The sequence below is a fragment of the Anomaloglossus baeobatrachus genome, chromosome 1 (assembly GCF_048569485.1).
Source record: "Anomaloglossus baeobatrachus isolate aAnoBae1 chromosome 1, aAnoBae1.hap1, whole genome shotgun sequence".
Taxonomy (NCBI): domain Eukaryota; kingdom Metazoa; phylum Chordata; class Amphibia; order Anura; family Aromobatidae; genus Anomaloglossus; species Anomaloglossus baeobatrachus.
In genome coordinates, this window is record NC_134353.1 from 890,210,025 (window position 1) to 890,235,180 (window position 25,156).

A 25,156-nucleotide genomic window follows, 5' to 3' on the forward strand; every position below is an offset into this window, starting at 1 on the left:
CATATAAATTATATTTACTGATCCATTCTTGTGTACGGTACAACTTACCTAAAACTGAGGATCCTTGTTGTGAATTATTTTAATTTTAATTGTAACAATAAAATGGTGATTTTAATGAATTGGAGTCATACCACTCTTTCTTTGGGTTGATAAACTTTATTGTGGTAACCAGTAATTAATGTTTAGGTCTGAGCAGTGACCTATTCCTTATGTATGTATGTATGTATGTATGTATGTATGTATGTATATGCAGCTCTGGCAAAAATTAAGAGACCACTGCAAAATTTTCCATTTTTCTGATTTTTCTATTTTATAGGTACCGTTTTTTGGACTATAAGACGCACTGTTTTTCCCCAGAATTTTGGGTGAAAGTGGCGGGTGCATCTTATAGTCCGATGGCTGCGGGGAAAGGGGGTGCGGTGGTGTTGGAGCGGGTCATCAGAGGCAGAAGCAGGCTGTAGCAGTGCCTATTGTGACCACGTGGGCCTGCTCATAAGCCTATTTTCATATGCACTGCATCCTCCTGCCCATCATTTCTCAGCGCTGAAGCCGGTGCTGATAGGTGGATAGGATGATGGGCGGGGGGTGCGCGCAAACTAAACAGCCGACCCGTGTGATCATCCCTGGCTCCTACAGCCTCAAGTGAACGTGTGTGGCTATATTCACTGCCCCCCACGTATCATCATCAGCATGGGGTCAGTGAATAAGTATACTCACCGGTCACCATTCCCTGCAGCATCGTGATGACCTCCTGTCTGCCGACCCGCTGATGTGTGTGCAGAGCAATGAGCACAGCGATGACGTCATCGCTGTGCGCACAGCTCCACACAGGCCAGCCAGACAGGAAGACAAGCGATGCTGCGTGGAGTGAGGAAAGGTGAGTATAAATGTTTATGTTATTATGTGTGCCACAGGATGTGGGCCATACACCAATCAGAAGTGTCGCAGGCGGAGGAGGGGACGCTGCGCTCTCCCACTGCTCGGGTCCGGCTGCCGCTGCTGCTGCGGCCGCCGCTGCTGCTTGGTGGTGGCTCGAGCGGTGGGCCGGATCCCGGGGACTCGAGCGGCGCTCCTTCCCCGTGAGTGAAAAGGGGGGATGATTGGTTGTGGGGGTTTTGATTATGGATATTGTCCGTGACGCCACCCACGGTTGTGGTGATTTTGGTGACACCACCGCTGCTCTAGACGGGGATCCCGGGAGCGGTGACTGGGAGCAGCTTTCTTGTTATTTCATCCCTCCGTGGGTAGCGGGTTGGTTGTCCCGGGGCCCGGTGATGGGGTAGGAGTGGATGGCAGGCGGGTTGCGGGGTCGGGTGAGGTGCAGGGTCGCAGGGGCAGCGCTGTGCCGTATGGCACGGGGGTACTCACTCAGCCTGAGACGATGACACAGTTCTCGGTAAAACACACGGCTGGATGGACGGGTCCCCCAGACGGCTGCGGTTGTTTCTTCCCCGTAGGTTAGTGATGACTGTCTCTCCCTGCACCTATGTTCTATGTTGATTCCGATGGGTTCCCACCGGTAACCCGCTCCCCGACTTGGATGTGGGCCGGAGGAGCCCCTTTTGCCAGCAGGCGCTGGCCCTGGGAAACGGTTGCCCTTGGCGGTGACGGTGTCTCCCCTTCACGGTTGGACGGTTGCCTTCTGTCGGGACTTGACTGTTTGGAAACCCCGGAGGTCCCCTTCACTAACGGATTCAGCAAATTCACGGCGACTCCTAGCCTTGCCGGGGTCCGAAAAGCCCCGGCCAATGGTGCTGGCTTCTCCTTGTGTACCGGTCCGGTACCGCCGGGCCACCGCCCGTCCACGGTCCTTACGGCAAACTCTGATAGGCCACTCCTGCAGACGGTCACCACCGTCTGCCAACCTTGCTGCTCCGTCCGGGCCACACACCCGGACTCACTTCAGTCTGCTCTCTTGCCACTTCACTACTCCTCACTTTTCCTCCTTCCACTTTCACTGTCCAAGCTAATCTGCTCTTTTTTCCTCCTCCAGGACTGTGAACTCCTTGGTGGGTGGAGACCAACTGCCTGGCTCCACCCCCTGGTGTGGACATCAGCCCCTGGGGAAGGCAACAAGGGTTTTGTGTCTGGCTTAGATGTGCCTAACCGGGGTGTAGGGTGTGGTGGTGTAGTTACCTGTGGCCCCTGGCTTGTCCAGGGCGCCACAGAAGCACATTAAGGAGAGCAAGGTGCAGTGTGATTGGAATTCAACTGACACTGGACTGGAATGGCTGCCAGACATGTAGAGAAGCTGACTTTAAAAAACTGTGCAATGGTCCCTTAATTTTTGCCGGACCTGTATATATATATATATATATATATATATATATATATATATTATATATTTTATATATATATATATATATATATATATATATACACACATATATGTGACGCCCTGGGCAAGCCAGGGGTCACAAGTCACAACACCACCACACCCTACACCCCAGATAGGAACACCAAGGCTAACCAAAAATCCTTGTTGCCTTCCTCCAGGGGCTGATGTCCACACCAGGGGGTGGGCCAGGCGGTTGGCTCCGCCCACCGAGGAGTTCACAGCCCTGGAGGCGGGAGAACCAGGCAATTGAAGTCAGACTAGAGTCTGAGAAGGAGTTGAGTCTAGGGGAGTGAAGTAGAAGGAAGTGGTAGAGGAGGACAGTGAGAGTAGTGACAAAAAAAGCAACAGTTAAGAAAGCCTGAAGTTGGTCCGGGTGTGTGCCCCGGACTGAGACAGCAAGGTCAGCAGACGGCGGTGACTGTCTGCAGGAGAGGCTGCTTGGGGGTTGCCGGAAGGACTGTGGACGGGTGGTGGCCCGGCGGTACCGGAGCGGTATACGAAGAGCAGTCAGCACCATTGGCAGGGGCCTTTCGGATCCCGGCAAGGCTAGGAGTCGCCGTGAATTTGCCAAATCCGTCAGTGAAGGGGACCTCTGGGTCTCCCAACAACCAAGTCCCGATTGAAGGCAACAGTCCGACCATTAGAGAGAGACACCGCCACCGCCAGGGCACCAGTTTCTCAGGGCCAGCGCCTGCGGGCAAAGTAGGGCTCCTCCGGCCCATAACCAAGTCGAGGAGCGGGTTACCGGTGGGAACCCATCGCTACCATCATCATCTTAGGTGCAGGAAAAGGGACCGTCACCGTCAACTACTGGGGAAAAGCAAGTGCAGCCGTCCGTGGGAACCGTCTTTCCAACCGTGTGTTTTACCGAGAACTGTGTCATCGTCTCAGGCTGAGTGAGTACCACAGTGCCGTGAGGCACAGCGCTGCCCCCGCATCCCTGCACCCCACCAAGCCCTGCACCGGCCCTGCCATCCAGCATCCTTCACCTCATCACTGGGCCCCGGGACAACCACCCCCTACCCACGGAGGGGAGAACTAACAACTTTGCTGCTCCCTGTCACCGCTCCCGGGATCCCCATACAGAGCAGCGGTGCTGTCCATACAATCACCACAACCGTAGGTGGCGTCACGGACAATAAACTATCCCAAAAACCAAACCCCTTTCACTCATGGGCGAGGAGCGCCGCTCGAGTCCCCGGGATCCGGCCCATCGCTCGAGCCACCGAGCAGCAGCAGGCCGCAGCAGTCGCGGCAGCCGGACCCGAGCAGTGGGAGAGAGCGGCGTCCCCTCCTCCGCCCGCGACATATATATTATACAATAGAAAAAAAACATAATGAAACTACACTGCAAGATCAACTGGTGAACAAAAAGGAGGCTAATGAAGCGGCCAGAAGCTGGGGTGCAAATCCAGCAAAGAGAGCACCACTCCCTGTTATATGCATTATACAATACAAAAAAACAGAATGAAGCAGGGGTTCACTTGCTGGTTTCCCACGCTGGTACTAACCTGACTTCAAACCGTACTGGCAGCACTTTTACAATGTGAACAGGTGCGTATCTGGATTGTGTATAAATATGAGAAAAAAATCCAGCCGCACACTGTGAAAAAAACAAAATAAATTCTATCCAATACATAAATGGAGGTATTTAGAATATTATAATGGCCATTGTAATACCAGCCCAGCGCCTCTTCACAGCACCCTCCTTTGCTGGGTCCGTAAGTCAGCGTATATATATATATATATATATATATATATATATATACATATATGTATAATGACTAGGTATGAAAATATATATATATACAGGGCCGTATTTATCATTAGGCACCCGTGGTCCCATGCCTAGGGCAGCAGGATGCAGGGGGCGGCACCTTCTAGCAGTAAAAAAAAAAAAAATATTTTTTTTTTTTACACATTCATTAAATCCGCTGTATTTTCGGAGGGGGGAGGGGGGAGAGGCGCACCTTTATTTATTTGTATCTGCGTCAATTAAGATGCGAATGCAGACAAACTGCGGCGGCCGGGCACAGAGAGCTGATTGACCCCGGAACTGCCGGCGCCTGCACTTCCGGGGTCACAGGCGCGCCAATCAGCTCCTTCCTCTGTGCTGCGTCCAATGCTGTGTGGATTTCACATGCAGAGCTCACAGCAGGACGCCGCAGAGGACGCCGCGATGGAAGCCGGTGTCAGAAGAGGATACTCACGTAAGCCAGGAAGATGATGGCGGGCCCTGGAGCAGGTAAGTGCTCGCAGAGCTGAAGATTCATAAGGAGCATGGGGGTGTCTCTAATGCAGACTGGAGATCTGCGTATGGGGTGGGAGGAGAGAGGCTGATACTGGGGGAGACTTGGGGGAAGAGAAGCTGATACTGGGGGAGGCTGGGAGGAGAGAGTATGATGCTGGGGGAGGCTGATGTTGTGGAAGGCTGGGATGGGGGGAGGCTGACGCTGGGGGAGGCTGGGAGGGGGGAGGCTGGGAGGAGAGAGGCTGGGAGGAGAGAGGCTGATGCTGGGGGAGGCTGGGAGGAAAGAGGCTGATGCTGAGGGAGGCTGATGCTGGGAGAGGCTGATGCTGGGGGAGGCTGGGAGGAGGGAGGCTGATGCTGGGGGAGGCTGGGAGGAGAGAGGCTGATGCTGGGGGAGGCTGGGAGGAGAGAGGGGGCGGCTGGGAGGAGAGAGGCTGATGCTGGGGGAGGCTGATGCTGGGAGAGTTTGGGAGGAGAGAGGCTGATGCTGGGGGAGGCTGGGAGGAGAGAGGCTGGTGCTGGGGGAGGCTGATGCTGGGAGGAGGGAGGCTGATGCTGGGGGAGGCTGGGAGGAGGGAGGCTGATGCTGAGGGAGGCTGGGAGGGGGGAGGCTGGGAGGAGAGAGGCTGATGCTGGGGGAGGCTGGGAGGAGGGAGGCTGATGCTGAGGGAGGCTGATGCTGGGGGAGGCTGGGAGGAGAGAGGCTGATGCTGGGAGAGGCTGGGAGGAGAGAGGCTGATGCTGCGGGAGGCTCGGAGGAGAGAGGCTGATGCTGAGGGAGGCTAATGCTGGGGGAGGCTGGGAGGAGAGAGGCTGATGCTGGGGGTGGCTAGGAGGGGGGAGGCTGATGCTGGGGGAGGCTGGGAGGAGGGAGGCTGATGCTGAGGGAGGCTGATGCTGGGGGAGGCTGGGAGGAGAGAGGCTGATGCTGGGGGAGGCTGGGAGGAAAGAGGCTGATGTTGAGGGAGGCTGATGCTGGGAGAGGCTGATGCTGCGGGAGGCTCAGAGGAGGGAGGCTGATGCTGAAGGAGGCTGATGCTGGGGGAGGCTGGGAGGAGAGAGGCTGATGCTGGGGGAGGCTAGGAGGGGGGAGGCTTTTGCTGGTGGAGGCTGGGAGGAGGGAGGCTGATGCTGGGGGAGGCTGATACTGGGGGAGGCTGGGAGGAGAGAGGCTGATGCTGGGGGAGGCTGATGCTGGGGGAGGCTGGGAGGGGGAGGCTGATGCTGGGGGGGCTGATGCTGGGGGAGGCTAGGAGGAGTGAGGCTGATGCTGGGGGAGGCTGGGAGAAGAGAGGCTGATGCTGGGGGAAGAGAGGCTGATGCTGGGGGAAGCTGGGGGAGAGAGGCTGATGCTGGGGGAAGCTGGGGGAGAGAGGCTGATGCTGGGGGAAGCTGGCGGAGAGAGGCTGATGCTGGAGGAAGCTGGGGGAGAGAGGCTGATGCTGGGGGAAGCTGGGGGAGAGAGGCTGATGCTGGGGGAGGCTGGGGGGAGAGAGGCTGATGCTGGGGGACGCTGGGGGGAGAGAGGCTGATGCTGGGGGAGAGGCTGCTGGTGAAGGCGGGGGAGAGCGGCTGCTGCTGGGGGAATGGGAGAGAGGGGCCAATCCTAGAGACAGAGGACAAGGGTTGAGGGATAGTGCAATGACAAAATCGATGGCGGGGGAGTGTAAGGACTCAGAATGAGAGGGGGGCAGCATTGGGAGCTCATTATGGAGAAGGGGCAGCATGTGTGGGCTCAGTATGGAGTGGAGCAATGTAGGGGAGTCAATATCAAGAGTGGGGTAGTGTGTGTGTGTGTGTGTGTGTGTGGGAGAGGTGTCTCAGCATAAGCGTTAGTATGGTGGTCTTAGTATGATGAATGGGGCAGCATGGAGGTGTCATTATGAAAAAGAGGAAGGCAGCATTAGGAGCTCATGGAGAGGGGCAGCATGCATGGGACATTGTGAGGAGGGAACAGCATGCATGGGAAACTGTGAGGAGGGAGCAGCATGCATGGGACATTGTGAGGACGGGGAAGCATGCATGGGACATTGTGAGGACGGGGAAGCATGCATGGGACATTGTGAGGAGGGGGAAGCACGCATGGGACATTGTGAGGAGGGGACAGCACGCATGGGACATTGTGAGGAGGGGGCAGCACGCATGGGACATTGTGAGGAGGGGGCAGCATGCATGGGACTTTGTGAGGAGGGGGCAGCACGCATGGGAAACTGTGAGGAGGGAGCAACATGCATGGGACATTGTGAGGAGGGAGCAGCATGCATGGGACATTGTGAGGAGGGAGCAGCATGCATGGGACATTGTGAGGAGGGAGCAGCATGCATGGGATACTGTGAGGAGGGGGCAGCATGCATGGGACATTGTGAGGAGGGAGCAGCATGCATGGGATACTGTGAGGAGGGGGCAGCATGCATGGGACATTGTGAGGAGGGGGCAGCATGCATGGGACATTGTGAGGAGGGGGCAGCATGCATGGGACATTGTGAGGAGGGAGCAGCATTCATGGGACACTGTGAGGAGGGGGCAGCATGCATGGGACATTGTGAGGAGGGGGCAGCATGCATGGGACACTGTGAGGAGGGGGCAGCATGCATGGGACATTGTGAGGAGGGGGCAGCATGCATGGGACATTTTGAGGAGGGAGCAGCATGCATGGGACACTGTGAGGAGGGGGCAGCATGCATGGGACATTGTGAGGAGGGGGCAGCATGCATGGTACACTGTGAGGAGGGGGCAGCATGCATGGAACATTGGGAGGAAGGGGCAGAATGCATGGGACATTGTGAGGAGGGGGCAGCATGCATGGGACATTGTGAGGAGGGGACAGCATGCATAGGACACTGTGAGGAGGGGGCAGCATGCATGGGACACTGTGAGGAGGGGGCAGCATGCATGGGACATTGTGAGGAGGGGGCAGCATGCATGGAACATTGGGAGGAAGGGGCAGAATGCATGGGACATTGTGAGGAGGGGACAGCATGCATAGGACACTGTGAGGAGGGGGCAGCATGCATGGGACATTGTGAGGAGGGGGCAGCATGCATGGGACACTGTGAGGAGGGGGCAGCATGCATGGGACATTGTGAGGAGGGGACAGCATGCATAGGACACTGTGAGGAGGGGGCAGCATGCATGGGACATTGTGAGGAGGGGGCAGCATGCATGGGACACTGTGAGGAGGGGGCAGCATGCATGGGACATTGTGAGGAGGGGACAGCATGCATAGGACACTGTGAGGAGGGGGCAGCATGCATGGGACATTGTGAGGAGGGAGCAGCATGCATGGGACATTGTGAGGAGGGGGCAGCATGCATGGGACATTGTGAGGAGGGAGCAGCATGCATGGGACATTGTGAGGAGGGGGCAGCATGCATGGGACACTGTGAGGAGGGGGCAGCATGCATGGGACATTGTGAGGAGGGGGCAGCATGCATGGGACACTGTGAGGAGGGGGCAGCATGCATGGGACATTGTGAGGAGGGGACAGCATGCATAGGACACTGTGAGGAGGGGGCAGCATGCATGGGACATTGTGAGGAGGGGGCAGCATGCATGGGACACTGTGAGGAGGGGGCAGCATGCATGGGACATTGTGAGGAGGGGGCAGCATGCATGGGACACTGTGAGGAGGAGGCAGCATGCATGGGACATTGTGAGGAGGGGGCAGCATGATGTGAGGTCAATGTGCAGATCATATTTCATAATTGAGGAAGGTGTGGTGGGTATAATTTATAAGGGAGGGCAGTGTGTAGTTTATTAGGGGCAGTGTGACAGTCACAGTATATAAGTGGGGATGGTGTGGTGGGCATATTTTATACTCATGGTATGTTTTGATGTGCCTGTGGTGATCCCCATTGGGGGGGGGGGTTAGTGCCCTTCGTTTCTCATTGATACTTTTTCAAGTGTTTTACAGAGTAGATCTGCCTTAAACAGATGTCGTGTGCGAAAACTCAGTGTTACGTTGTCACTAAGGGGCGCGACCACTTAAAGTGCCTAGGGCAGCACGAAGGCAAATAACAGCCCTGTATATATATATATAATGAGCAGGTATGAAAATATATATATATATATATGTATAATGAGTAGGTATGAAAATATATATATATATATGTATAATGAGTAGGTATGACAATACATATATATATGCTTATATATATTCACACATACATAATGTGTGTATATGTATATACAGTATATGTATATTGTATATACCTATATATCTATATATATATATATATATATATATATATATATATATATATATATATATATATATATATATATATATATAAACATATAGATTATATATATATATATATATATATATATATATCTATATATATCTATATATGTATAGATAGATAGTTGCTGAGCTGTAGCACATATGAGCCCTCAGCAGCAGTGATGCTGTAGCAGAGGCCGGTGCTGTGGTGACATACAGGAAGGTGCACACCATGATTCATCACATTACACAGCCCGGGACTGATGTAACTTCTGCAGAGCACGGAGCAGAGGAAGTGGCCTGAGCTGCTGCACACCCCTGCTCCCCGACATGCGGCTGTCAGCCCTGCACCCGCTGCTGGTGCCCGTCTTCTGCGGGATCCTCTCTGTGGCCTCTCCGGGCATCACCTCGTACACAGCAGGTAGGTGTCCGGGCACAGCCGCTCCATGTCCTTGACTGCGGAGGTCAGAGGAGCTGTGTGCGGATCTGCAGCGTGCAGCAGCTCAGGAGCAATGCTCTATAGAGGATCCGCGTCCTCCTGCCTCTCATCTGCCAGTCTATTTCCTATCTGTCTATCTATAATCTAGTTACTAAATATGTCTCAGTATTTATCTGTGTGTACATGTACTTTATTTTTTTATCTGTCTATAATCTAGATCTATCATCTATATCTATGTATCTATCGTTATGTATATATCTATATACGGAATCTCTATCTTTGCTTCTTTCTTTCTTTCTTTCTTTCTTTCTTTCTCCCATCTGTATCTATCTATAAAAATGAAAAGCACCATCCATTAAAAAGTCAGCGTATTCATTTGTGTACAGGACCCTATGGCTGGTGGATGCAGCATCCATTGAACATACCGTATGTGTTTACCATCTTACACTCTATAGATCCCGGAGTGTTTTTCTTATCCATCTGTAATGAAGAGCCAGGGGGGCCTCCGGCCTTGTAGTCGTGGCCTTTGTAGATTCAAGACTCTCCCCTGACTCCATCACTACTTCAAAGTCGGGAGATGACTCGGTGGGGCAGAGTGTGGTGGTGCAACGATCATCCGGCGCATAAACACGCTTCAGGCAGGGTTCAATGCAAATAAACGACATGTTTTATTTTCACACTTCTTCTCCAGAAAACAAACAGTGCAGTTATGGATACCGGGTACACTTGCTTGAGCTGGGGGACAACCTGCCCTGACGCACCCTCCAGTGGGGATGTGACCGGTTACTCCACTTCGCCGGGCTCCCACTAACGGACCCACACCGGCTGCTTCACTCGCTGAGGTTCCGTCTCCTCCTGTCTTCTCCGGCGTCCCCTATCAATTCAGCTCCCACACTCTGCCCCCTTGTTGTTCACTTGCTCCTCCCGGGCCCAACTGCTACTTTCCACCACACACACACTTTTTATCTTCCCCTGGTTTCTGCCGGCTCCTCCTCGTTCCCTGTGGCGACAGCCGTCCCACCCAGCCACTAGGGGGTGCCCTAACACAATACAATATCAGTAAAACACTTTTATTAAAACAACATTAACATTTCCGGTTGACTAGGTTTCCTTTGTAGGGGTCTGCCCACCCACTACACATCGTCAATGTAAATCTTTGTGTCATGTCCGCTCACTGTCAGACTGGTGTCCATGAGCCCCGCACAGCTCCACAGCCCCTCTATATAAATCATGCACATTTCATGGCCATTCATGATGCACATGCTATTTACAAACACCAGGAGTCCTGTATAAGGCCTCTGTCACACATACTTGCCTCCGGTACGTGTTTGGCAGTTTTCTCACATACCGGAGACACGTACACACGTACACCTAGGTTTTCCTATGGTTTTGGACACATGTAAGTATTTGCACACGGAACCTGTGTCCGTTCCGTACTTACATGTGTGTGTTTCTCACGCCGACATGTCCGTTTTCTCTTTGGCATCACGGGTGTTACACGGAACGCAAACGTGTCACACGTAACACACACAGACCACACAGATGTGTTCCGTGTGACACGCACTAGAGAGAAGACATGTGTCTGTGAGAAAAAAAACATTACTCACCTTCTCCAGCCCTCCTGTCTCTGCCGCTGCTGTCACTTGCTGCCGACCGCCGCTCATTATGCTCATTGAATATTCACTTCACTGCGACCGGAAGTAGCAGCAGCGGGGAGTCGGCAGGACCGGAGACCGAAGATCAGCACCACGGACAGGGACGCCAGGGACACTTGCGCAGAAAGTTCCCGTTCTCTGTGTGTAGCCCATAAACACGGCACACCGAGGGCAAAACGCACCTCTGACACGGCCGTTAAAAACGTGCGTGGTTTTTCACGAACGTATGAAAGAGGCCTAAGGCTGGTTTCAGACGTCCGTGTTTAATCAGGTACCAGTCACACACATGGTTATGGTCACGCGTGTGACATCTGTGTTTGCATACGTGTGACACGTACCGGGTAAAACACGTGTCTCTGCAATGAAAAGATGTTCTATATTTACCTGTATCTAGCGATGCTGTCTTATGCTCTGCTGCCTCCCACTCCTGACCCCCACTCATTATTTTCATTGATTCACTGCCCAAGGATTTGGAAGCCGGAGCATTGCGGGGACTGCGCCGGACAGCAAAGCCGAGGACAGCACAGCTGAGGACAGCACCGCCGGGGACAGGTGAGTATACAGCAGTTTGTGCAGTGACATCCAGGTGGTCATCGGAGTTCCCAATGAACTCTCATGAACCCCTGGAAGTCACCATTGTGACACTTGCTGTAGCGCAGTTGTCGCAGGGGTGTCATCAGGAGGTCATCAGAGTTCATTGGGAAATCCGATGACCTCCTGGACGTCCCTGCCACACTGCTGGCAGGATACTCACCTGTCCCTAGCAATGTCCCCAGTGATGCTGTCCTCGGTGGTGCTGTCCTCGGCGATGCTGTCCCCAGCGCTGTCACCGTGATGCCCCTGCTCCCAGTTGCTCACTGCAGTGAGTAATCAGTGAAAATAATGAGTGGGGGTCAGGAGCGGGAGGCAGCAGAGCCGGAGACAGCATCACATGATACAGGTAAATATAGAACATCTTTTTATTTAAAAACCCGTGTTTTCTCCGGTCCGTGTCACACTGATGTCACACGGATCATATTAGTGTGCGGTCTGTGTGACACCCATGCTGCTGGAGAAAAAACTGACACGTCTCCGTGTGAAATAGCGGGGCCACATGGTCCGTGTAAAAACACGGCCGTGTGAGTACACAATAGGGTAACATGGGTACGTGTGACATCCGTGTTAAAAACGGATGTCACACGTACCTAAAACACGGTCGTCTGAAACCAGCCTAAGGCTATGTGCCCACGGGAGGTCACACCTGTGGATATATCCACAGGTACGTCCGCAGGTTTCCCACAGCAGCTCCCCGGAATACATAGCTGCGGGATTCCAACAAAATAGCAGCGGACAACCTACGGACATTCATGCGACTTACCTGCGGAACTCCCGGCCTCTATCTCCATAGTGGAGGGCTGGGATTTCCGCAGGTAGTTCCGCAGGAATAATTGACATGCAGTAACATGCGGCTGCGGGACATCCTCAGCATATTCCGCAGCCGCACATACCGCAGCATGGACACAGCACTCCCCATGTCCCATAGGATAACATGGGGAGTGTTTGTACTTGCTAAAACATGTGGATTTATCTAGAAAATCCGCGGGTACATAGTCCCATGGGCACATAGCCTAACAAAAAGGCTGGGCTGTGGCAAGATCTCGTGGTTTCCTATTTTGTTTATCTAAAAATTAAACTATCTGGTCATTCTTTTCTTCAATATTATCTAAGGGATAATGTTTGGTGGTCCCCTATATATATTTGTTGGTGAGCAGCAGGTTCTGAAATTAGTGGGTTTGGCAGACTTTAATGTACACTACTCACAAAAACTTAGGGATATTTGGGTTTTTGGTGAAAATTATGTAAAACGTAAAAAGTTCACGCCACAGTGATATTTAATGATGACAGTCAGACATTTAAGTAGAAGCATGCAATGGTGATTTCCTCATCTCATTGTATTGAAACAAAAGCCAACAATACTGAATGGTATACACCCCCCCAAAATCTCAATAACTTGTCATGTGGCCTTGAGAATCAATTGTAGCTTCCCAGAGCGACGTCTTCTGCTGTTCCAAAGTGGAGTTATTGTCTTCTGAGGCATGGTGATCCCATTCTTCTTGAAGGGCAACCTTCAGGGCATTGAGATTCTAGGATACGGAGTTACGAGCCTCTACATGCCGTCTCAGTTGATCCCATAGATTTTCTATGGGAGTCAGGTCTGGAGAAGGTATAGGCCGCTCTATTAGAGGAGCTCCAGTGTCCTGCAGCCATTCCCTAATGATATGACCTCAACTTGCTGGAGCGTTGTCGTCCATGAAGATGACATAGGCTTGTGATGTTCATGCAGAGGCACAATGACTGGATTAATGATGTTATTCCAGTAGTAGGGGCATGTCACTGTACCATTCATACAGTGTAGGGCAGTTCTGTATTGACTAGACACACCTGCCTCACTGTAACATCTCCACCACCAAAGGCTCATCTGGTGACAACAATGGTTGAAGCATAGCACTCTCCATGACATCTCCAACATCATTGGTGCCATCATTTCTGCTCAGTGTGAATCGACTTTCATCAGTGAATAGCACTGAGGCCACTGATCCCTCGTCCAGCAGGACAATGATGTCTGTGCCTGGTAATTAATTTTGTCAGGTACCATTGCAGGTCGTCTAGCACGCAAACCACACTGATGTAAATAGTTTTGAATAGTCAGACATAACACTTTGGAGCTTCTCACTTCCCTTAAATGTGGCTGGAGTTTGGCATTCATCATCCGATTCCAAAGGACATTGTTCATAATGAAGCGGTCATCAGTGTGGGATGTGGCCAAAGGATGTCCACTTCTATGACTTTCTGTGACTTTTCCAGTCTCTCTGTATCTCTTTTGCAACCTGCTGATAAAGCTGTAGGGGGGAAAAAGCGCAATAGGGTCTTACCCGGTATGAGGGTAGAGAGACAGGACAGAAAGAGATACACTCACCTGGTAGGGTTGTGCCAGTCACAACCCCCTATGATCGCATGTGAGTGGTTTTATGTGGTTTAGCAGCGGCCCCGGAAAGCAGGTTATCATATAAATCAAATAGAAAACCGGTTTTAAATGCCGCGCTAAAAACCACAGATGCTGTAGATAAAGAGATTTCCTTTATTTCACAGTTCTACGCGTTTCAGAGACATCTCCGTCTCCTTCCTCAAGAAAAGAAATCATATCTCATCTCATATGATTTCTTTTCCTGAGGAAGGAGACGGAGATGTCTCTGAAACGCGTAGAACTGTGAAATAAAGGAAATCTCTTTATCTACAGCATCTGTGGTTTTTAGCGCGGCATTTAAAACCGGTTTTCTATTTGATTTATATGGCAACCTGCTGATGACACTGTCACACTCTAAGCTCAGTGGTCACTTCAGTCTGAAAAAATCCTGCTTGAAGCCTCGCAATGGTGCGGTACTGCTGATCTATTGTTCGGTATCATCTTGGTCTGATCATGTCAAAATGTGAACAGCAGGATGTGGACTGTGTAATACCAATTCTTAAGGGGGCTTTACACGTTAGCGATATCGCTAGCAATTTCTAGCGATAGCGAGCGTGTAAGTACCCGCCCCCGTCGCGCATGCGATTGTTTGTGATCGCTGCCGTAGCGAACATTATCGCTACGCAGCGTCACACATACTTACCTGGTCGGCGTCGTCGTTGTGACTGCCGAACAATCCCTCCTTCAAGGGGGAGGGACGTTCGGCATCACAGCGACGTCACCGCAACGTCACGCAGCGGCCGGCCAATCAAATCAGAGGGGCGGAGATGAGCAGGACGTAACATCCCGCCCACCTCCTTCCTTCCTCATTGGGGCCGGCGGCAGGTAAGGAGACGGTCCTCGCTCATGCGGTGTCACACACAACGATGTGTGCTGCCGCATGAGCGATGAACCACAACGCTAAACAACCCTTACCGATTTTTGACTTTGGGACGACCTCTCCATGGGGAACGATTTTCACCATTTTTGAGGTCGCCTAAGGTCGCTGGTAAGTATTACATGCTGCGATATCGTTAATGACGCCGGATGTGCGTCACTAACAATGTGACCCGGCGACCAAACATTAACGATATCGTAGCCTGTAAAGCCCCCTTAATTCTAATTTTAATTCTAAAAAATCTAAATGCCAAGATTGATATTTTTTGTCACTGCACCATTTATTTTTATTACAAAGCTCAGAATTTGTTATACATAATAGAAATAAACCATAATTGTAGTGACCTTGAGATCATTTCTCTGGGATCACAATATTGATTGAATATCCTTATAATATGCTGTCAATATCAATTTAAGTGGGTTTGGCACTAAGCACCTCTTACCCAGCTTAGTTCCTTCTTGCCATGGTCTCTCTAACCAGCTGATCTGGGGAGGTGTGAATTACAAACGTTCCTGGCTTGTGACCGCAGTGATCAATCACTGTGTGCAGCAGTCACATGCTTTACATTCTGGCATTATAGGGGACCGTATGAGCTATGGCGCTTCAATGGCAGATTAGTGGCTGGGTAATTTTTTTTCATTTTTTTTTCATGTTTTTAAATATTTTGTTGTTAGATTTTTTTGTTTTAGGCTATGTGCGCACGTTGCGTACTAGCCCTGCAGAAATTTCTGCAGCGATCTGAAGAGCACACGTGCGCTTCAAATCGCTGCAGAAAATGTCCGTAGAGGAAAAAAAAAAAAGCCGATTCCATGCGCTCTGCCTGCAGCTCCTGCCATAGACAGAGCATGGGCTGCCGGCAAAGCGCACGGAAGAAGTGACATGTCACTTCTTAGAACGCAGCGCTTCAGGCAGCAGCCGAAGCGCTGCGCTCTAAAGGCTGCTTTACACCAGACAATCTATTGTGCGATAGATCGTCGGGGTCACGGTTTTTGTGACGCACATCCGGCATCGCTGGCGATGCCGGCCTGTGTGACACCTCCTAGCGACGCAGTATCGCTCACAAATCGCGAGTCGGGTACTGCTCGCTAGGTTCCATAATATCGTTTCATTTAGTTGACCATCGTTTCCGTGGTAGCACACGCCGCTCCGTGTGACACCACGGGAACGATGAGCAGCTCACCTGCCTCCCGCGGCCGCCGTCGGCTCTATGTGGAAGGAAGGAGGTGGGCGGGATGTTTACGTCCCGCTCATCTCCGCCCCTCCGCTTCTATTGGCCGGCGGCCGTGTGACGTCGCTGTGACGCCGAATGTCCCTCCCACTCCAGGAAGTGGACGTTCGCCGCCCACAGCGAGGTCGCACGAGAGGTAAGTATGTGTGACGGGGGTTACTAACTTTGTGCGACACGGGCAGCGATTTGCCCGTGACGCAAAAAGGACGGGGGCGGGTACGAACGATTGTGAAATCGCACAATCGGTCGTACCGTGTAAAGCAGCCTTAAGACGTCACGTGTGCACGTCTCATGCATAATCTTCATAGACTGTGCAGGGGACGCAGGACGCATGCAGTTATGCTGCGCTACAAAGCGCAGCGTAACTGCATGTATTTACGCAACGTGCGCACATAGCCTTACTCTTGAACTAGACTTATAATTATAGGATTGAAAATAATTTTCAGATCTTTAAAGATTCAAAGATTTGTTTTAATCGTATGCACTTTAAATCTGAGTGAAATGGTTGTGGTTGCTGAATTGTGAGACATAAAATATATGCAGAGGACCAAAAATAGCCAGTTCTTGGTCTTATTTTATAATCGCTGTATTGTGGGTTGTTTTTTTTAATTCACTATATTGTTTTAAAGACATAGGCCTTTTTATTTAGTGCTTATTTTAATGGTCTTTACAAGGGAGCGTGTATCACAGGATCCTCTGGGGCGTGTATCACAGGATTTTCTGGGTTGTGTATCACAGGATCCTCTGGGGCGTGTATCACAGTATCCTCTGGGGTGTGTATCACAGTGTCCTCTGGGGCGTGTCCTCTGGGGCATGTATCACAGTATCTTCTGGGGCGTGTATCACAATATCCTCTGTGGCATGTATCCCAGCATCCAGCATCCACTGGGGCATGTATCACAGGATCCTCTGGGGCGTGTATCACAGTATCCTCTGGGGCGTGTATCACAGTATCCTCTGGAGCGTGTATCTGTGGCGCCCCTGACCTGGTCAGGCACCACTGAGTACTGCACCCATGCTTGGTCAGTACAAAACAGGTAATCCCAGAGGCTGACTAGGGTGTGGACAAACACAGACACTTAGAACCAGGAACACACACACAGCTTAGAGGAGACCCCTGGGCGGACCCAGGGAGGGGGCGTGGCCCTCGCATCCCAGCTAGTGGTGGGTGTGGGACTGGAGACAGGCAGTGTGCAGTGGCAGCCGAAGGAGAAGGAGGTGTGGAGCCGTGTCTGTAGGGTAGAGCAGAGGAGCAGGACCCTGTCAGACCCTGCACCTGTAGTGGCTGCTGGCGGAGGAGAAAGGCTACTCAGCAGTGCCGCCTGTAAACCACCTAGGGCAGTAGCAAGAGGTGGCTGAGTAAGGTGACTGCCAGTAGACCAAGCCCGCACGGGGAGACAGGTCCCCAGAGCAGGAATTCATTTACTTGGCCTGCTACACCTGCTGGTGAGGGTACTGGATGTACCTCACCAAACCATACAGAGTCTGCAGCTACAGCAGCAATGAGGGGGCCCATAAGTGACAGAAGGCAAGCAGCCGGAATTACTTGGTCCACGCTGCCCGCAAACGGGCCAGAAAGGGGAGAACGGCAGTTGCGACTTCCCTGGGTGATCCCTGCAAAACTCCAAGTCGAGGTCACCTCAAAACAAGAAGGGCTAGGAAGGCGAGTCAGCAGTCACCCCTACATCAGCCGAAGGGATATTTGGTTCCTCCTGGTTCATCATAGCATCGCCCGGGTTGACTCACAGCTACCATCTGAAAGTGAGTAAAAACCCTGAAAGACATTGCTGCTTGTGTGTGAGTTCTTCTGCGACCTGTGGTACTACACACTTACACGGGGCCCTGGGGCCAGCCTCACTCTCGGGAGGCCACAACAACTGACTGCATCTAACATCAGCCCCAGGCGTTCCCTAAACTACAGTGGCGGTCACCCCTGACCGCAATTGCCGAGAGTGGCGTCACAATTCCCATAGAAGTTAACCTGACCTACCCGTGGCCAGAAGATTCCCTGTACTTGGCCTCCCCGAACAGGACCAGCGCTCCTGGGGAGGCACATATCACAGGATCCTCTCTGAGGCATGTATCACAGCATCCTCTGGAGCGTGTATCACAGGATCCCCTGGGGCATGTATCACAGGATCCTTTGTGGCATATATCACAGGATCCTCTGGGGCGTGTATCACAGGATCCTCTGGAGTGTGTATTTAGGCAGCTCTGCACTATTATCCTGTTTGCATTGCCCCCTTGCTAATGACCATAAAAATTCTCTCTAGAATCTGGTAACATTTCACCTGGTGACAGAAAAAAAGGTAAAAAAATATATCTAGAAATAGGCTACATGCAATCACGACTGCATCACTTCTCATTTGACATTTTGGTAGTGAAATTCTTCTATATTAGGTTATTTAGACCTTTAACAGGGCTAAACTTCTTCTCAGTAATGTCTAGCAGAATATTATTTCTATACACGACATTTCCACAGGAATATATCTTCTATCTCAGTAATATGGTTGGAGCCATTCCAGGGCTATTTTACATAGTTGTAACACAAGAAAAAATTTGGGACCTTTCCATCGGAGGCAGAGTTTTCTGCTCAACCATGTGCATGATGCCTTAAGCCTGCTTTACATGTTACGATTCTGCATGCGATATCGTATGCGATCGTACCCGCCCCCATCGTATGTGCGGCACGTTCAATTTTGTTGAATGTGCCGCACAAACGATTAACCTCCGTCACACGTACTTACCCGTCCATACGACCTCGATGTGGGCGGCGAACGTCCACTTCCTGGAGTGTGAGGGACGTTCGGCGTCACATCGACGTCACGCGGCAGCCGGCCAATAGAAGCAAAGGGGCAGAGATGACGTAAACATCCGCCCACCTCCTTCCTTCCGCATTGCTGGCCGGGAGCCGCAGGACGCAGGTAAGATCTGTTCATCGTTCCCGGGGTGTCACACACTGCAATGTGTGCTACCCCGGGTACGATGAACAACCTAACGTTCAATTCATGAGGAATGAACGACATGCATGCGATGAACGTTTTACCGTTCATTCGCAATCGCACGTAGCTGTTACACACTACAATGTACCTTATGATGCCGGATGTGCGTCACTTACGACGTGACCCCGCCGACACATTGTAAGATATATTGTAGCGTGTAAAGCGGGCTTTAGGTTCTGTTCACACTGCATTTATAGTGTACATTGGAGTGTAGAATTCCAATGAACGTCTTTGATATTTCCCTTAAATACAATATTGGGACATTTTTGTTATTTAATTGCATCTATTTTTGTTCTTTTAAAGCATTTTTGCAAATTCGGTTTTACCATAAAACTTGGACCGCTTGGACTCTACAGCCTCTATATATCACAATGCACAGTTTAAGATAATATCTGAAAGAGACAAGGGTGCAGATGGTTTCTTATCCCAGTGAAACCAGAATAAAGGAGCTCAGAACCACTCGCCTCGAGGAGTTGATGGTCACAACTACCGTTAGAATATAGTAAGTCACCATGTAGGATGCCGCAGACCCAGTATTGAATTCGTAAAGTCTGGATGTATATCAGTGTTTTTTTGCTCCTGATGAAGGAGTCAGACTCTGAAACGCATAGAAAAATAAAAATCACGAAGAATTTATCTCCGGAATCACCTCCTGTTTTTTGTCCATGGCAGCGCGGTTTAACCCTTCCTTCTATCCAGATTTTACAATGCAGAGTTTAAGTTACCATTCACATGCTTCAGAGAAGTGTCCTGAAAGTAGAGTCAATCACCTTTTTCTCTCATCTTGAACAGTATGTTTGGCTCGGGGTCTACATTTGGAGTATATTTATACAGTATGTAAACACATTAATAAATCTGACCCTCCATCTCAAAATGTGGACACTCAAAACCACTGCTGTGCATGAACAGGGTCCGACTGGTCCACCGGAGAATCGGAGGATCCTCCGGTGGGCCTAAGCACTGGCACATGCTTCCAGGGCAGCCAATACCCTCACTACTGGAGCCCGGTGAAGAAGGAGGCCCAGGCCCGGCTGGGTACTTACTTTGCTTTAATAAGCCCCGGCCGGGCTCCCCTCCACAGTCGCACTACCACATGGCTAATTTTCATGCGATGCACTTCGCATGCAAATTAGCTATGTGCTGCAACCAGGGTCAGCAGAGTAGGGCGCAGGCGCGTCATTCTGTGGCCCAGCGTGCAGCAGCGTGATGCGGTCATCAAGCTGTGACCTCATTACACTGCTGCAGCCAATGCAGAACCACGGAGGTGACAAGGACATAGCAGGGAAGGTAAGCGCTCCATGAGCTGAAGACAGGGCCGGGAGAGTATAAGAGTAAGGGGCACTTTGCACACTGCGACATCGCAGGCCGATGCTGCGATGCCGAGTGCGATAGTCCCCGCCCCCGTCGCAGCAGCAATATGTGGTGATAGCTGGCGTAGCGAAAATTATCGCTACGCCAGCTTCACACACACACTCACCTGCCGTGCGACGTTCCTGTGGCCGGCGACCCGCCTCCTTGTTAAGGGGGCGGGTCGTGCGGCGTCACTGCGACGTCACACGGCAGGCGGCCAATCGGAGCGGAGGGGCGGAGATGAGCAGGATGTAAACATCCTGCCCACCTCCTTCCTTCCGCATATCCTACGGAAGCCGCGGTGACGCCGGTAGGAGATGTTCCTCGCTCCTGCGGCTTCACACACAGCGATGTGTGCTGCCGCAGGAGCGAGGAACAACATCGGACCGTCGCGTCAGCGTAATTATGGATTACGCCGACGCTGCACCGATGATACGATTACGACGCTTTTGCGCTCGTTAATCGTATCATCTAGGCTTTACACAATGCGATGTCGCATGCGATGCCGGATGTGCGTCACTTTCAATTTGACCCCACCGACATCGCACCTGCGATGTCGCAGTGTGCAAAGTGCCCCTAAGGTCAGGGTCCTTAGATGAGAATCTCCACTCCAGCGGTAGGTAAGAAAAAAGAACCCTGTCTTTATCTATTACCCTGTATTATACCCTGATATTAGCACATTTTACCACACTATTGGTGGTCTTATATTTATTTCTATGTAGTACATAGTGGGTCCTAAGAACGATTTTCTCTGGTGGGCCGAGGGTACTCCAGTCTGACGCTGTGCATGAATGCATGTCTGCTGCTTCGGCATCTGGAAAACAGGCCACCACAGAAGGAATCATGAATTACTAATATGCCTTTTCCTAGGAAATATTAAGAATGTCTGGCAATGTATCTACACTCTGAACACTACACTGGTGCTAAGGCAGGAACTGAAATAATAAACCTGAAGCTCATGGGCCATTATGCAACATCTGTAATACATGTGTGCAGAATTATTAGGCAAATGAGTATTTTGATCACATGATACATGTTATCCTACTCCAAGCTGTATAGGCTTGAGTGCTAACTACTAATTAAGTAAATCAGGTGATGTGCATCTCTGTAATGAGGAGGGGTGCGGTGTAATGACATCAACACCCTATATAAGGGGTGCTTAATTATTAGGCAACTTCCTTTCCTTTGACAAAATGAGTCAGAAGAGAGATTTGACGGGCTCTGAAAAGTCGAAAATTGTGAAATGTCTTGCAGAGGGATGCAGCAGTCTTGAAATTGCCAAATGTTTGAAGCGTGATCAACGAACAATCAAGCGTTTCATGGCAAATAACCAACAGGGTCGCAAGAAGCGTGTTGGGCAAAAAAGGCGCAAAATAACTGCCCATGAATTGAGGAAATTCAATCGTGAAGCTGCCAAGATGCCATTTGCCAACAGTTTGGCCATATTTCAGAGCTGCAACGTTACTGGAGTATCAAAAAGAACAAGGTGTGCCATACTCAGGGACATGGCCAAGGTAAGGAAGGCTGAATAACGACGACCTTTGAACAAGAAGCATAAGATAAAACGTCAAGACTGGGCCAAGAAATATCTTTTTTTTTTTTTTATAATTCTTTATTTAACCGAAAAACATGGGAATACATCAATCCAGAACAGTAGCATAACAATTTACGACCATTGTACATTGTCACCCATCAGGCTAACTGTAACAACTGATAACTACCACACTTTGACTCCTCCATGTTTACCCGGGAATTTTCAAGTATAGAGATTCTGTAGAGAATTAAGGAGAGAGAGAGAAAGAAGCAAGAGAGCAGAAGAAAGTAGACCGTAGACGAATAGGAGGGAGCACACAAAAAGGGGGGGAGGAAGGGGGGGGGTACAGAGCAGAAAATAAGGGAACAAGCAGCCACTAGGCAGAGATCCATCATCTCAGAACACCACTGTCTAACGGCAGAAGAAGACCCCCTCAGTCAGGTGGGATCCAGGTACCGTATTCCTTGGAGAATTTAAACTCGATCCAGGGAAACCAAGTCCTGTGAAAAGCCTCCTGTCTGTCGTGGAGAGACGCCGTCAGGTCCTCCATATGCAGCAATTCATTCACCCTGTTCGCCCACATTGATAGTGTCGGCGGAGTGGGGGATCTCCATCTCAGGGGGATGCACGTCCTGGCGGCCATCACCAGGAAGCTTAATAGAGACCCCTTATAAGCACGGACAGAGGAGTCGGGCAGTTGAAGCAAGAAGAGCTCCGGGCCCAGGGTCTGCGCGTGTCCAACCACATGCCCGATCACCCCCCGCACCCCCTCCCAAAACCGCTGCAACTCCGGGCATGCCCAGAATATGTGCAGGAAGTCACCTTCCCCAGTCCCACATCTCCAACAACTGGAGTCTACACCTGGGAACATCCTGTGGAGTTTCGTCGGGACCCTATACCATCGAGAGATACATTTATAGTTGGCCTCTTGGAGTTTGGAGCTAACTGATGTTTTGTGGGCGAGTAACAGCACTTTATTTCTTTGCGAGGTCGAGAGGGTGAGGCCCAGGTCTGACTCCCAATGCAAGAGAAACCCCGGCGGGGACAGGTCTGTAGAGTTGCATAGCATGGAGTGTGAAATGGCCAGGGAGTGTCGGAGAGACCCCCTTTTCATACACAGCTTCTCAAAGTCGGTGAGGGGTCTGTCAAACTGACTATGGATTGGTAGAGTAACGAGAAAGTGTCGCAGTTGTAAGGAACGCCACGGGCCCAGGGGTCCAGGAACCCGGAAGCTCCGAAGTTCCTCTATTGTTGGCCAATGCCCCCCGACTCCGATGTGTTGAGCACGGAATCTATTCCGCGAGATCCAGAGGCCAAACATAGGGTCAGAGAGACCCGGCGAAAAATTCGGGGTGCCAATGATCGGAGAAAGGGGAGAGGGCAAGGGCAGTAGGGCTCTCCGGACCACCTCCTGGGAACAACAAGATAGCGTAGCACCAATCGTAGGATGGGATTTGAGTTCTGTGCCCACAGGGGGAAGTGCCCAGGGAAGCCCCGCCAATGGCATGTCAGTAAAGCTCTGCTCCACCTGTACCCAAGCCTTGGCTTTAGAATGGCGACACCAGTCCACCACCCTGGCCATGTGTGTGGCAATGTAATACGTCTTGAGGTCCGGGAGACCCAGCCCCCCCCCGAGCCCTAGGTCTACACAACAACGACCGTGCCAGTCTCGCCGGCTTGTTTGCCCATAGGAACTTCGTTTGTAGAGAGGAAACTTCTCTAAAGAATGGCCTGGGGATCCCTATGGTTAGGGTCTGAAGGAGGTACAAGAGTCTCGGAAAAATGTTCATCTTAAAAATCGCGGCCCGTCCGAACCACGTGAAAGTGCCTTTTGACCAGGTTTTACAGTCTTCTTTAATTTTTTGGAGCAGAGGGGTAAAGTTCAACTGGAAAAGGGAGCTCACGTTGGCCGACAATTTAAGTCCCAAGTATCGCAGGTACTGAGGAGCCCACTGAATATCAGAGGCTCCCCGCAAGAAATATCTTAAGACTGATTTTTCAAAGGTTTTATGGACTGATGAAATGAGAGTGACTCTTGATGGGCCAGATGAATGGGTCAGAGGCTGGATCAGTAAAGGGCAGAGAGCTCCACTCCAACTCAGACGCCAGCAAGGTGGAGGTAAAGTACTTGTGTACCGCCCCCACGACAGCCGAAAGGCTGCTCGGATCAGGATCCGCAGTGGCTCGAGGAGTCTCCGGACCCGAGGCGGAGTCGCGCAGCCACTCGAAATGAAAAAGGGGAATGACAGGGTGGATTGGATAATGTTCGTGACGCCACCCACGGGTCGTGGTAAAAATGGGATACCACCGCTTGCACGTTGAGGAGAGAGGGAGAGCGCCCAGGAGCGATGGGATGGCAGCTAGTGATGTTAACCCCTCCGTGGGCAGGGGAAGGTGTCCTGGGGCTCGGTGATGGTAGGCTTGGGACCCGTTGCAAGCAAAGGGGCACATCGTACTCACACAGTCCAGAGATGCTGACACTGACACCTGGTAAACCAAAGTCTTGAATGCCCTGCAGCCTTAGTTCGAACACGCTGGGTCCGTGCCCTTTTGGCATTGCTGGTTGGTCTGAAGCTTTGTCCCTTGGCACTGTGTTTAGTCTTGGTGGATCCATTTCGCCTAAAACTACTCGGGTCCCGCTCACCGGTGTGGCTAGCAGAGTGAGCTTGCTTTCAAGGTTCACGCTTGGGATTTTCTGGACGATTTTGGGAAGTCCTATCCCCCTCGTTGCGCTAGTACCCTGATTTTAGAGCGGGTGGAGAGCGGTTCATGAAGATTCCGTCCTCGTCGGGTGAATTACTGGGCTGCATAAAGCTAATTCCCAGCCTAGGGTCCGTGTACACTGTCGTTCCCTGGTCCCTGCCCAGTTGTAGCACGAGGCGGCTGACCTGCCCTCCGTGGCAGTAACGTGCCGATTGCCACTACCCCCTGCGACCGGGGTTCCAGCTCCTTCCAGGCCAGGTCAACGTCTGGCACCTGGGACGGGTATAGGAGCTCAGCTCCGCAGCGTGACCTTTCCTGTCACTGCTCACTGACACTCTCTGACTACAACTGACACTTCTGGCCCTCCTTCTACCATCCGTCCATCTGGGCGGCCCTATTCCCCTCAGGCTGCCCAATGGGTGTTTGGTGGGTGTGGTGCATTGTGTTCCTCTGGATTTGTGTATACCTGTTCTTATCAACACCAAAGGGACAGGACCCGTAACCAAGGAGGAACGGGTACCATGCAGAAGGGCAGATTACACGGCACCCTTGT

At 51.4% G+C, this 25,156-nt stretch overlaps 1 protein-coding gene across 1 annotated transcript in view; it reads left to right on the forward strand.

The window, feature by feature from the left end:
* The first annotated feature begins 9,043 nt into the window (after window positions 1-9,043).
* The window catches only part of EMB (embigin), a 93,377-nt gene continuing 77,264 nt past the window's right edge, over window positions 9,044-25,156 (forward strand). Inside the window, 2 exon segments of the mRNA XM_075326724.1 lie at window positions 9,044-9,091; window positions 9,094-9,232. Of these exon segments, the coding sequence (XP_075182839.1) occupies window positions 9,044-9,091; window positions 9,094-9,232 (187 nt within the window).